Below are 13,470 nucleotides of genomic sequence, written 5' to 3' on the forward strand. Positions count from 1 at the left end.
GATATTTTGAACAACATTTGTCCCAGGAGCGCTATATCTTTAATTTTGTAATCTGATTGACTTGACATCTGGGTAAACCACAGAACAGCTGAAGCGATGAGTGTTGAAGGTTCTGCATTCTTTTTCATGTTTTATTTGAGTAGTTACATGCTAAACTTAGAAAAGCAATGTAACCATATAGTGTGGAGCAGTTATATTGTGATAACTGGATAGATGTGTTGTCTGTTGCCTGCACATGTATGTTTTTCATGGTTAATAGTAAAGTTCGTAGTTCATACATAGCGTCCCTGGAGTCTGTTTTTGTGGATGGGGTGTAGTCAGTGCTCTGTGCAGATGAAGTATGAGGGTGACGGGTGCTCCCTGCTTTACAGTGGGTGGCTGCGAGTGGAAAAACCATAGCTGGCCGTACACTTATTCATCAGAACATTTCCATCTTGCCATTATTGAGTCGACTAATTTTGTTTCAAAGCCTTTAAAAATTTTCTCCAGACCTGCTCCTTGAATGGAATGCCAGAAGTACTAAATGTGTTTCTTTTGTGCCTAGCACATGCACATTACAATATGTAAGATTTTTCCCAGTTTGGATCTAGTTTGTTCAGGTAAGAAACAAGAAAACGTTTCCTTCTGCTCCTCCGATTTTCCTAATCCCTACAGTTGAAAACGAACGTCGGTTAGACCACCCTAACTAATCAGATAATCGAACTGGTGTATGGCCAGTGTAACACAAGCAGATCTTTTTTTTAAATTACCCTTTCCTGGTGCTCATTTTTGTTTCTTTCACCAGTCTGAACGTACCAATAGATAAACAGTCTGTAGATTGTCAAGAAATGTAGGCATTGTGCTCAAGTATTAGACTAAGGGGCACATTCATAGAGAGTGGATACCTCTATTGGCTCTTCATTGGCCACCACAGTGTTTACCTGGCCATGACCAGTTCTATTTTCATTGTTTCTATTCAGCAATCTAAGTGAGTGCTCTTAGGCCGGGTTTACATCTTGTTGCCGTTTACGAACACATTTTAACATGCTTGTGCCACACATTACCATGACTTGTTCAAACGAGATGGACTGCCAATGCACCCGGGCTAGGGCTGCAACAATTAATCGACATAATCGATTAATTGGCTTCCGATCAGTTGGCCCTGTTCACGGCTCCACACACGCTGCGCGCCGCACCTCCTCCCCAACTCACGCTCACCGCTGCCAGACCCGCCCCGCCCGCATCCACGCTCTACACGCCGCACCTCCTTCCGGCCTCACACTCACCGCCCACATCCACGATCAGCACAGGGACATGGGGAGATGTAGTAAGGAGGAGCAGGTGTGGGGGGGGATGACAGCCGCAGATAGACAGGCCCGATCTCAGAAAAAAGTTGCTGGAAGACTGCTCAGGTAAGCCTGCACTTTTTCACACATGGTGCTCTAATGTATTGCTGGGATTTGTATTCCTCTATAGCTGATGGTACATTGTGCTGTATATTATACATAGGAATACAAATCCCAGCAATACATTATACACTGTGTGTATAATGTACTATTGTTGGGATTTGTTGTACTCCTCTATAGCTGGTGGTATTCTGCACTGCGCTGTATAGAGGACTAAAAATCCCAGCAATAATAAATTATGCAGCGCCATGCGGAATTCCACCAGCTATAGAGGAGCACTACAAATCCCAGCAATAATACATTATACAGTGGTGCAATGCCGAATACCACTAGCTATAGAGGAAATCAAAACCCAGCAATAGTACATTATACAGCGAAATGCAGAATACCACCAGCTATAAGGATTTGTTGTGCTCCTCTATAGCTGGTGATATTCTGCATTGCGCTGTATATTGTACTATTGCTGGGTTTTGTAGTCCTCTATAGCCGGTGCCATTCTGCATTTATTGCTGTATAATTTTTCACTTTTCATTTCACTATATTGCACACCACACTTTTTTTTTTTTACTTTTTTACTTCCACCGCTCCAAGCTTGCTCCTGTGATGGACTACAATCTCAATACAAACTAGTAGTCCCATCACTGGAGCCATTTAAAAAAAAATGTATTTTATTGTTTATCCGATTAACCGATTAATCGAACTTAATAATCGGCTAACTAATCGATTTTGAAAATAATCGTTAGCTGCAGCTCTAACCCGGGCACAGCTAAAGTTACACCAGATTCTTTTTTGGCAATGCAGCTCACTCTATTTAATTGTATACTGTATAAAGTTGACAAGGAGATCCGGCTAGTTGGGAGTGGGTGTACGTTGAGTGTAGCAGCAGATTCAGATAGCAAAGATGACTGCTTTTTCTTTCTTCATTCATTTTCCTTATAGTAACCTTGGCTCTTCTGAAAGAAGGAGCATGCTTCTGTCAGTCTGGTCTCCATCAAAGGAAATATTAATGAAGGAAATTGGGGAGTTGCCCTGTTGGCTGGGTGCTATTTTGAATATGCGTCCCAGACACAGTAATTCAATTACATGAAGTACTGGGCAGCCAGCTTTTCCAGCAGACGCATAATTGTTTAATCACTTTAGCAGAGCCGCTCTAAATCTTTAATTGGCACTTTGTATCAATCATGAACAGATCAGAACTGTTCAGCAAGTCTCAAGTTGGTCTGGCATTTTTTCCTTTGTAAAATAGATGTTCACATAAACCCGATATGCCTGAACTGGTGGAAAGGGACATGTAGCTCTGTGCCTACGGTATCAAAATGTCAGGGGTACTAGATGCCACATAATTTGCGGCAGAATGTAACAAAAAGGGGTTTGTGTATCATTAGACAGAGATTACACTGTGGTAATGAGGAATGCACTGTGCAAGTGGCCCCTGAGAACTTAATAAAGGTACGTGGGTTATGTATCTTTGCAAGTTTGACTACTGGTACAAAAAGCAGAGACAGGACATTAAACAGTTCAGTTTTTGTAGTCAGTCTTGCTAAATTACAGTTGGCATTTATCTGGTTAAAGGAGAACAGTCACATGTCTGCTCAGTAGATCGGGAGGTGAGCGAACACATACCGGCGTTCGCTCACCTCTCGATCCTGTCACGGCTCTCTGCCGTTACAGGGGGAGGGGCTGGATTCCCCCCTCCCCGCTCCGATCTGCCAGCGCTGACTGGCGGAACGGAAGGGGGCGGGTACAGTTGGCTCTGCCTCTAGATAGGCAGAGCTAGCTGTCAGTCGCGCAGCTGGGCGGATCCCGGCACAATTCAGCTGCGGCGTCTCAGTATACAGCAAGCTACAGCTCGCGGTATACTGAGCCTAGGGTGACGGGAGGACTATGGGGAAAAGCCTTAGTGCCTGTTCACACAACGTCCGTTTTGTGTGCTGACCTGATCCGTAAGCTCCTGCACTCAAAATGCATCCCAATGTATTCCTATGTGTTTTATGGGCTACAGTTCTCACGTGCGCAGTCCGTTCAGGTTACGAGAGAAAAATACTGCATGTCACATTTTGTACGGTCAGGAAACGCAAATGCGTAAAAACCGCGTCAAACGCACTGCACTGCAGCTAACATACTAACTTTTTCTTTTTTATCCAATTAACCAAACTTAATAATCGGCTAACTAATCGATTATGAAAATAATCGTTAGCTGCAGCCCTCCTGGTGAGTCTGGAGTTCTTTTCGTTTTTGCCATGGATGTCCTAAACCCTATACCCTCTCTCCCAATTATAACGTTTTGCAATAAAGTTCTATCAGCATTATATATACATTCTGGATCTCAGTCTTATCGGTCACTAGAGAAGGGTAGTAGATGCTATTGGGGCAGCCGGTTGCTAAAATCCCTAGACAGGCTATGCAAGACCCGTTCATCCACTGCCTTTTTCAGGTGCGAGTGCTACATCTGTATGAACTATCTACACACACACACACACACACCTATTGCAGCTACACATGCTTCCTTTGAGTACCTAGTTAGTGAAAAATCCCTGTACTCCATATGTCACACAGAAGTGTATTTATTTTCACCCAAGTTGTGTACTACACTCTGCTGCTCATTTGTCTTCTGACACTTTGCTATGATGGTGACAAATGGAGGCATAGGTCAAAGGGTGGAGGTCATTGAGTGTGGTGACATGGATGAAGGTAAGTACAGGCATGGTTTGAGTTAAGAATAGCTGACACAAAGGCTTTCCATGACCGTTTCCAAAGTAGAATTTGCCTGCTTATACAAAAAGAGGAAAAAACTGTTCAGAAACAAAATAAACAAAGAAATGTTAACAATTTGAAAGTTTGAATTAATAATTGTCTTTTGTTGCCTAAGGGCTCCTTCACATGGCTGTCCATGGCCAAACAACTTCCAGATCAACATATTTCTGTAGTGGGTAAAGGTGCCCATACACCTTACGATTATCGGACGATTTTCGTATGCGATCGACTTTTCGTCCGATAATCGTATGTGTGCATTGCAGTGTCCGACCGACATTACTGTACAATCGTACAACTTTTGACGGTCAAGCATGTTTGAAAACTTTGCTAGATCGTATGATTTTCGCAAGGTTACTGGTGTTTCCGTCCGTCAAAAGTTGTACGATCTACACTGAGCTTGCGCTAACGAAAATACGGCAAATCAATTACCGCATTTCGTCCAGGTGCTTTTAGTTAATTACGGCTAAATTAATCTTGCGATCATCTGGGCAGGATGGGGCTGCCGTACGGAAATCGCACGACTATTCGATCATCGGACTAAAAGTTTTGTCCGATAATCGTAAGGTGTATGGGCACCTTAAGACCAGGTGTTTTCCAGTTACCTGACAAAGCGTGATTACATGCAGGTGAGGACAGATGAGAAGCCCTGCACACGTACTGTTTGCGTCAAAGGACGCTTATCTGTCCCTAACCTGCAAGTATTCACTCCATGTGCAAATACATGAAGATAGCTGAGAAGCTTCTCAGACTGTCATTTGGTTTGTATAGGCTGAGCGGTTTCAGTTAATCAAAAACACCTGGTCACACCCGAAATACGCTGATCTGTGGGGTGTACGGCCCTGAATGGCCATGTGAACGATACATAAAGCCTGAGATGAGAAGTATTAGCAGACCGGTTATGGTGAGCCGGATTTAAAGCAACCAGAAACTAGACAAGTGTGAAGGAAAAGCAGAACCTTCTAAATAGGAATGCACCGATACTAGCTGAATGCAATTTTGCTTCCTTGTCACCTGGTGATGAGGGAGCATGGAGACGTCTTTCCAGCTAATCGGGAAGCCGGGCGGCGAGTCATTACACACCGCCCGGCTTCCTTAATGGGACTTCTGGTATCGGTATTTGGTATCGGCGAGTACTGGAAAGAAATATCGTTACTCTATACCGAAAAAACAGTATCGGTGCATCCCTACTTCTTGATACAAAAGGTAATGTGTATGACTCGGTTCTGTAAGAGCCATTTTATCCAAACTGCATACCACTGCTTTAGAGGTAGTTCACACCAACCACAGTGCGTTCCGGCCCGATTGGGACCGGAATGCACTGGATCACATGGCCGGCTCCCTATGTTGTGGGGCGGAGTGCAATCGGCCACACGAGAACGCGTGGCACTTTAATGCCTGAGGTCCAGTCAGAAAAAATGCTGCAAGCACTATCGGGCCGGAACGCACTGTGCCTGGTGTGAACTAGACCTTAGGCATGTTGATCATAATCAGTGCACTGCATGGAGACCTTGGGGTTGATTTACTAACCTTATAAACACACCACGAACATGTATACACCTCTGTAGTGTGTTCCCTCCCAGCATGATCTATGAGTGGAATCTAAACACCTTTGTAGTGTGTTGTGCAAAGCCTTGCATGAATTTGCAAGGTGATGTTGTGTAAATTAGCTCTATTTTGTGTTGCTTGCGTTGATGAATGCAGGAATGTAAATGCATGAGCTAACCATTTTTGTCTAAACTGTGAAGCAGCATTATATATGCATCATGTGCATGATTTTTCCATATATGGCATTAGTGGAAACATGCTTATAGAGACTTTTTGGTTGATAAATACGTTTTGCTGTGTAAAAATCACACGCACCTAGTGCGTGCATGTGTTTAGGTTAGTAAATCACCCCCCTTGACTTCTATGGAATATGGTTTGTGGACCATTGAGAAAACACAACTAGACCAGTTATGGTGACAAATAAATGACCCTATGAGATTGTTCTACGTTTCCTGTTATCTAGCTGTTCTGTGTTCACACTTGGCACAGGGCGTGTTAAACGTGCACAAAAGTGCTCATTTTGACGCATGTTCACAATACATGCACAAACGCGGAATGGACTTTTTACCATTACTAGGTAATGGCAGCCCAAACTTGGCTGAGCAAACAGTTTTTCAACACATCTGAGAATGCATGGGGACAAACGTGGAACTCTTGTCGCAAAATTTGCAAAATGTTCTTCTTGGCAGATGTCCAGGGACCCAAGGGGGAGCAATGGGGATGAGCGACAAACGCGCAGGAATACACATTCCCGTAGTGTCCCCCCTGCTATGCCCTGGTGTGAACAGCGCTTCAAGAAATGATTTGCATTATTTTCATGGCTATGACGACTTATCTAAAATGCCAATTAAATCCCTTCTCAGATTTATGATGGAAGTGAAACATGTAGATACCATGAGGGGAATTTATTACAACTGGAGCAGACAGAATCTGGAGCAGTTGCCCATGGCAACCAATCAGCATCTCTTTTATTTTCATAGCTTAACTGAACAAAGCTGATTGGTTGCCGTGGGCAACTGCTCCAGTTTTTACAAATTCTCCTCCTTGTGTTTTAGAGAGCCTCCACTGTGTAAAGCTGCATCTACAACCCTACACTTTAGTGAGATCCATTACAAACTGCTGTATATTGTTTACTGTGTCATTTTGTGCTTTTTCCACCAAAACACACACCTTCCATAGGAATTAATGGTTGTGCATATAAATGTGTGTTAAAAAAAACAAAAACATCTAAAAAACAGAAACCTGTACTCCATGAGAACACAGGGGTGTGAATGTAGCTTCAGGCAGTGAACAGCAACGTATGTTTTCAAAGCTATACTTTGTACATGTTGAACATTCCTGTGTCACTCTAGAGTCAGCCTAAGGTATCCGTAGATATATGTGGGATCCTTGTGTATTAGAAGAGAATACAACCCATAGAACTATTGGTTTTTGGTGTACTTTGGCCTGTTTTGGGCTTTTAAGCTTTAGAGGTAGTTCACACCAACCACAGTGCGTTCCGGCCCGATTGGGACCGGAATGCACTGGATCACATGGCCGGCTCCCTATGTTGTGGGGCGGAGTGCAATCGGCCACACGAGAACGCGTGGCACTTTAATGCCTGAGGTCCAGTCAGAAAAAATGCTGCAAGCACTATCGGGCCGGAACGCACTGTGCCTGGTGTGAACTAGACCTTAGGCATGTTGATCATAATCAGTGCACTGCATGGAGACCTTGGGGTTGATTTACTAACCTTATAAACACACCACGAACATGTATACACCTCTGTAGTGTGTTCCCTCCCAGCATGATCTATGAGTGGAATCTAAACACCTTTGTAGTGTGTTGTGCAAAGCCTTGCATGAATTTGCAAGGTGATGTTGTGTAAATTAGCTCTATTTTGTGTTGCTTGCGTTGATGAATGCAGGAATGTAAATGCATGAGCTAACCATTTTTGTCTAAACTGTGAAGCAGCATTATATATGCATCATGTGCATGATTTTTCCATATATGGCATTAGTGGAAACATGCTTATAGAGACTTTTTGGTTGATAAATACGTTTTGCTGTGTAAAAATCACACGCACCTAGTGCGTGCATGTGTTTAGGTTAGTAAATCACCCCCCTTGACTTCTATGGAATATGGTTTGTGGACCATTGAGAAAACACAACTAGACCAGTTATGGTGACAAATAAATGACCCTATGAGATTGTTCTACGTTTCCTGTTATCTAGCTGTTCTGTGTTCACACTTGGCACAGGGCGTGTTAAACGTGCACAAAAGTGCTCATTTTGACGCATGTTCACAATACATGCACAAACGCGGAATGGACTTTTTACCATTACTAGGTAATGGCAGCCCAAACTTGGCTGAGCAAACAGTTTTTCAACACATCTGAGAATGCATGGGGACAAACGTGGAACTCTTGTCGCAAAATTTGCAAAATGTTCTTCTTGGCAGATGTCCAGGGACCCAAGGGGGAGCAATGGGGATGAGCGACAAACGCGCAGGAATACACATTCCCGTAGTGTCCCCCCTGCTATGCCCTGGTGTGAACAGCGCTTCAAGAAATGATTTGCATTATTTTCATGGCTATGACGACTTATCTAAAATGCCAATTAAATCCCTTCTCAGATTTATGATGGAAGTGAAACATGTAGATACCATGAGGGGAATTTATTACAACTGGAGCAGACAGAATCTGGAGCAGTTGCCCATGGCAACCAATCAGCATCTCTTTTATTTTCATAGCTTAACTGAACAAAGCTGATTGGTTGCCGTGGGCAACTGCTCCAGTTTTTACAAATTCTCCTCCTTGTGTTTTAGAGAGCCTCCACTGTGTAAAGCTGCATCTACAACCCTACACTTTAGTGAGATCCATTACAAACTGCTGTATATTGTTTACTGTGTCATTTTGTGCTTTTTCCACCAAAACACACACCTTCCATAGGAATTAATGGTTGTGCATATAAATGTGTGTTAAAAAAAACAAAAACATCTAAAAAACAGAAACCTGTACTCCATGAGAACACAGGGGTGTGAATGTAGCTTCAGGCAGTGAACAGCAACGTATGTTTTCAAAGCTATACTTTGTACATGTTGAACATTCCTGTGTCACTCTAGAGTCAGCCTAAGGTATCCGTAGATATATGTGGGATCCTTGTGTATTAGAAGAGAATACAACCCATAGAACTATTGGTTTTTGGTGTACTTTGGCCTGTTTTGGGCTTTTAGAGAATTCCTACTCGGGGGTCTCATTCATTGGTCTCAAGTGAAGTTTGCTACGCTCTGCCAATACTTTAGGGCCCATTCACACCATGGGACTGTATGTGACATATGTTTATATTTAACTTAAACTCTAAATAATCACTCAAAGCTCTTTTAATTTAATTGGCATTAATTGGCCGCGGCATTTTTATTGGATAAATATTAAATCATACTCTAATAACCAATCTTAATAATCAACCAATAACTCTTATACTTCCACCATATTGCCCAGTTTTCGAAACTCGAGCAATATATTAATCAAGGGAATAGTCCCCCTCTCCTGAGGTGACAAACCACATAAAAATACCGCGACTAGGGAGGGAGGGAAGCTTCAAAACGGGTTTCCAACTGGATGATTTTAAACATCTCGGCACCTCCTTATATAGGGCCTAATCCCAACTGACATCCATTCTCGTGGCGATGTTTTCCCGCCAAAATAACGTCTTTTCCCGCCGAAAAAATCCACCGTTGGATACTCTTAAAGAGGCAGTGCACTAAAATACAAACTGGGGGGAAAAACACCAAAAATGCATCTAACCTAAAGTCCCTACATTCCCATGAAAATGGGCATCTAAGGGATGCCATTTATACATTATTCAGCCAGAAAATGAGACAAGCTCTATCTGATGACTTCCTGCAGCTTTTAAAGGGCTTGTTTCCACCAGCCCGTGCGCTCATCGCACTGCACCATGCCCGGAACGCAAGGCATCACATACACAAAGTCTCCTTGTTTTCTGGGGTGGGAGCAGGCGTGGCAGTGCCATTGAAGTCAATGGCACTGCAGACACGCCCCCCACTTGCATGATTTTGTGTAATCGTTCCGCACTGGAACACGGGGCATTATATTATCCACGCGGTCCTGTGCGGCTGTAGCGTTGAGCAGAGGGGCTGGTGGAAAATGCCACCATGGCAGAGGTATTTGTGATTCTCATTGGAATACAAGGGTAGAGTGACATCCATGTTACTCCATGTCCGTAGCTCAGTATGGTCTTGGACAGGAGTCTGCAGAAGCCATGATTGCCTGATTGTGGTTGCAATGCTTTACTGGCTCCAGTGCAAAAAATAAATGTTCGTTTCTTTAGATGTGCGCATTGATTTTATATTTTGTAAAATGTGGAATTTCCCTTTTAATACACATTGAGAAGCTCAAATCAGAGGAAGTAGTTTCAGTCCAGGAGAGGAGTCGGTACAGCTAGACTGAAGGTGAAGCCGGAGTTCAGCTTTACTGTACTGTTTCTGCCTGGATCCAAGTGTTCAAGCGATCTGTAAAGAAAGAATTGGCATTTCTTATAGAGGATATTGTGACATGTGACACTGTACAGGAGCATGTTGTGACATCTGATTCTTCATCTTCTCTCCATCTGTTCATGTTTACTTTGCACATGCCGAATCTGTCCTCCTACGGCGATACATGAGATGATACTGCTGCTGTCCTTTCTGCAGGAGACAAGTCACTTACACAACAGTAACAGAATCTTGTGAAATTAGGGCAATGACATTAAAAAAGGACTTTGGAAATCTAAAAACCGTACCCTTGTAGTGGAGCTACCCCTGCACTTCAAGGGTTAAGTCCAGTAGGTTGTTCAAATACTCACCTGATCCTCAGTCACGTGACGCCCAGGGCTCACCTCTCTGCCCCGGGAATGTCGCTCGGCGTGGTCATATTTAATGCAGGTTTTTTAAAAAATTCACAGAGTTCTTCAACTTTAAACATCAAGGGGGGGGGGGGGGAGCAGTTGCCCATTTCAACCAATCAGAAAATGAGACGGAGAAGCTGATTGGTTGCAGTGCAAATCTGCTCCAGAATATGTCTGCTCCAGTTTTAATAAATTCCCTTCTATGTATTAAACTGAAATCAGTGTGAACAGTGATCATTTGACTGCTTAGTGATATATGAATGTACTGCACTCCGGATGACACCACAAGGGTGCCACTTGTTAGTGAAACGCGATCATTTTCACTTTGCTCAAACTGTTTTTCTGCACCACAAAATGTATGTACGTATCAGTTTGTATCACCTACACTCTGTCACAGTGTTGTGCTGTGTAAATGGTGACAGCGCCATACAAATGATGTGCGCTCTTTTTGGAAACCCAAAACAACCAGACCTGGTAATTGTTTGATATACAGCACTTTAGAAAATGAAATGCCATGAGTTCGGGGTTTAGAACTCCTGTGACTAAAGCTGTCAATTTAAAGCAGAACTACAGCCAGATATAACCGGATACAAATGAAGAGCTCATTAAAAGCTAAAATGGCAAAATCCGTTTTTGCTGCGATATTCACCTTCAAAAGCAGAATTTTCCCCCCATTGGTATTTTGTGTTCCCTGCAGTCAGATGTCCTCAGCCTGTCAGAGAGCATCATGGTTCACGTCTCCCTGGGCTTGCCTTCAGCCTGTGACTGGACAGTGAAAGGAGAAGCAGCACAGTGATGAGCTCATTTCTCTGCTCCCTCTTCCTATCAGCATGCTTCTTGTCAGCACATGAACTTGATTGGCTCCTTGTGCTGCTTCTTCCTCTCACACTCCAGCCCTTCAAAAAGCCCTTTTTCACAGGCTTACTATGACCCCATGTCGGTCTATGGGGAGTTGAATGTTAAAGGACATGTGTCTGTTTTCATCAGATTACCTCTGATGCGGCACAATTAGGTCATTTGAAACGGGACACTGTTCCATTTGCTTTTCCAGACCTGGCTAGTCGGGTATAACCGAGTGTTAACAGGCGCCTATCCGTTTAAACCTTGCTGCCCATAGACTTACATTGGGCATCTGATTGGGTCCACCTGAAAAACTGACATGCAGACTGCCGATGTGACAGGGGCCAAAATCTAATGCCAGGGCAAGCTTCACTCCACTGCACTGCTATTACTTCGCTTCACTGCTCTGCTACTACTTCACGGCTCTGCTACTACTTCACGGCTCGGCTACTACTTCACGCCACTGCTCTGCTACTGCTTCACGCCACTGCTCTGCTACTGCTTCACGCCACTGCTCTGCTACTGCTTCACGCCACTGCTCTGCTACTGCTTCACGCCACTGCTCTGCTACTGCTTCACGCCACTGCTCTGCTACTGCTTCACGCCACTGCTCTGCTACTGCTTCACGCCACTGCTCTGCTACTGCTTCACGCCACTGCTCTGCTACTGCTTCACGCCACTGCTCTGCTACTGCTTCACGCCACTGCTCTGCTACTGCTTCACGCCACTGCTCTGCTACTGCTTCACGCCACTGCTCTGCTACTGCTTCACGCCACTGCTCTGCTACTGCTTCACGCCACTGCACCCCGGCTCTGCTTCTTCTTCACTTCACTCCACTGCTCTGCTACTACTTCACTTCACTCCACTGCTCTGCTACTACTTCACTTCACTCCACTGCTCTGCTACTACTTCACTTCACTCCACTGCTCTGCTACTACTTCACTCCACTGCTCTGCTATTGCTTCACTCCACTGCACTGCTTGCAATTTAAAAATACATTTTAATTATGCATTAATGATTACAGAGCTGAACTTATTTGTATCTTTTTATACCTGCCTACAGTTCGGGTTTAAATTTCCCTGTACATCTGATGCGTCTATAAAATATATAATTTGTGTCCTTACGTAAGTGGCCACTCCGCACTTATGTTGCCAAATGAAAATTATGAATAGCTTTTGCAGCTTCAGCCCAACTCTGCCTTACAAGAAGTCCCAAGGAGTTTCATAACCAACATCCCAATTATGCAACTAAATATAGCAGTGATTACATAATATGATAAATGTACCGATTGCTCACCGCTTGATAAATACAATCTCTGTTCTCTCATCTTTGTTGCAGGTCATGAAACTTAATCCAAAGCAAGCTCCTGTATACGTAAGTTTATTTCATGTGCTATATTTTCATGTTTTGGGGTAATCGTTTACAGTTGAATAGCTTTTGTCAATTTCTATCTTGCTAAGACCAACCAGGAAATGATTGGCCATTGGGAAATATTATCATTGCAGGAAAGTTCACCCAATCGGTCCATTGACAATGTGTCTTTTTGTGTAATACTTTGCAGAGCTAATATTTATTAGAGTACCGTAATGTAGCACAGGTAGTTCTTAGTATATATTTCTGAATGTGCAGTGCTGCATTGTTCTAGTGTGATTTGTAATTAGTGTGATTTTATAAATTTGCAAAAAAATCATATTTCAAATACCTATAATTAGTATTCATGTAAAACTGTGCTTGAGTATAAATTCTTGCATGAAGTAGTGATTGTTCTTATTTATGTCTATAGTTTTGTTCATGGTATGTCAACTCAATTATTTCACATGTATTTGATTTATTATTGCAGCAATACTTGTTGAGCTCTTACCGAAATCAGAATCCTTCGCTTTTTAATACTGTAGTTTCTAGACTCTGGCCATTGTTGTGATGACGTATAATACATATAAACACATGTGAAATTGTAGGTTGAAGCACATATTGTAGGAGCATGTAAAAGGTAACATATATACAGTATGTATATATACTGTGTGTGTGTGTGTGTGTGTGTGTGTGATATTATATATATATAT

General features: G+C 43.1%; 1 protein-coding gene across 1 annotated transcript in view; it reads left to right on the forward strand.

Moving 5' to 3' along the window:
* AKAP13 (A-kinase anchoring protein 13) overlaps positions 1 to 13,470 on the forward strand; it is a 234,237-nt gene that overhangs the window by 49,399 nt on the left and 171,368 nt on the right. Inside the window, exon 3 of the mRNA XM_018567558.1 lies at positions 12,746 to 12,781. Within this exon, the coding sequence (XP_018423060.1) occupies positions 12,749 to 12,781 (33 nt within the window). The 5' untranslated portion in view covers positions 12,746 to 12,748. The remainder of the gene's footprint in view (positions 1 to 12,745; positions 12,782 to 13,470) is intronic.

This window comes from Nanorana parkeri, unplaced genomic scaffold, assembly GCF_000935625.1.
Source record: "Nanorana parkeri isolate BGI_ZX_2015 unplaced genomic scaffold, ASM93562v1 scaffold1062, whole genome shotgun sequence".
Lineage (NCBI taxonomy): Eukaryota > Metazoa > Chordata > Amphibia > Anura > Dicroglossidae > Nanorana > Nanorana parkeri.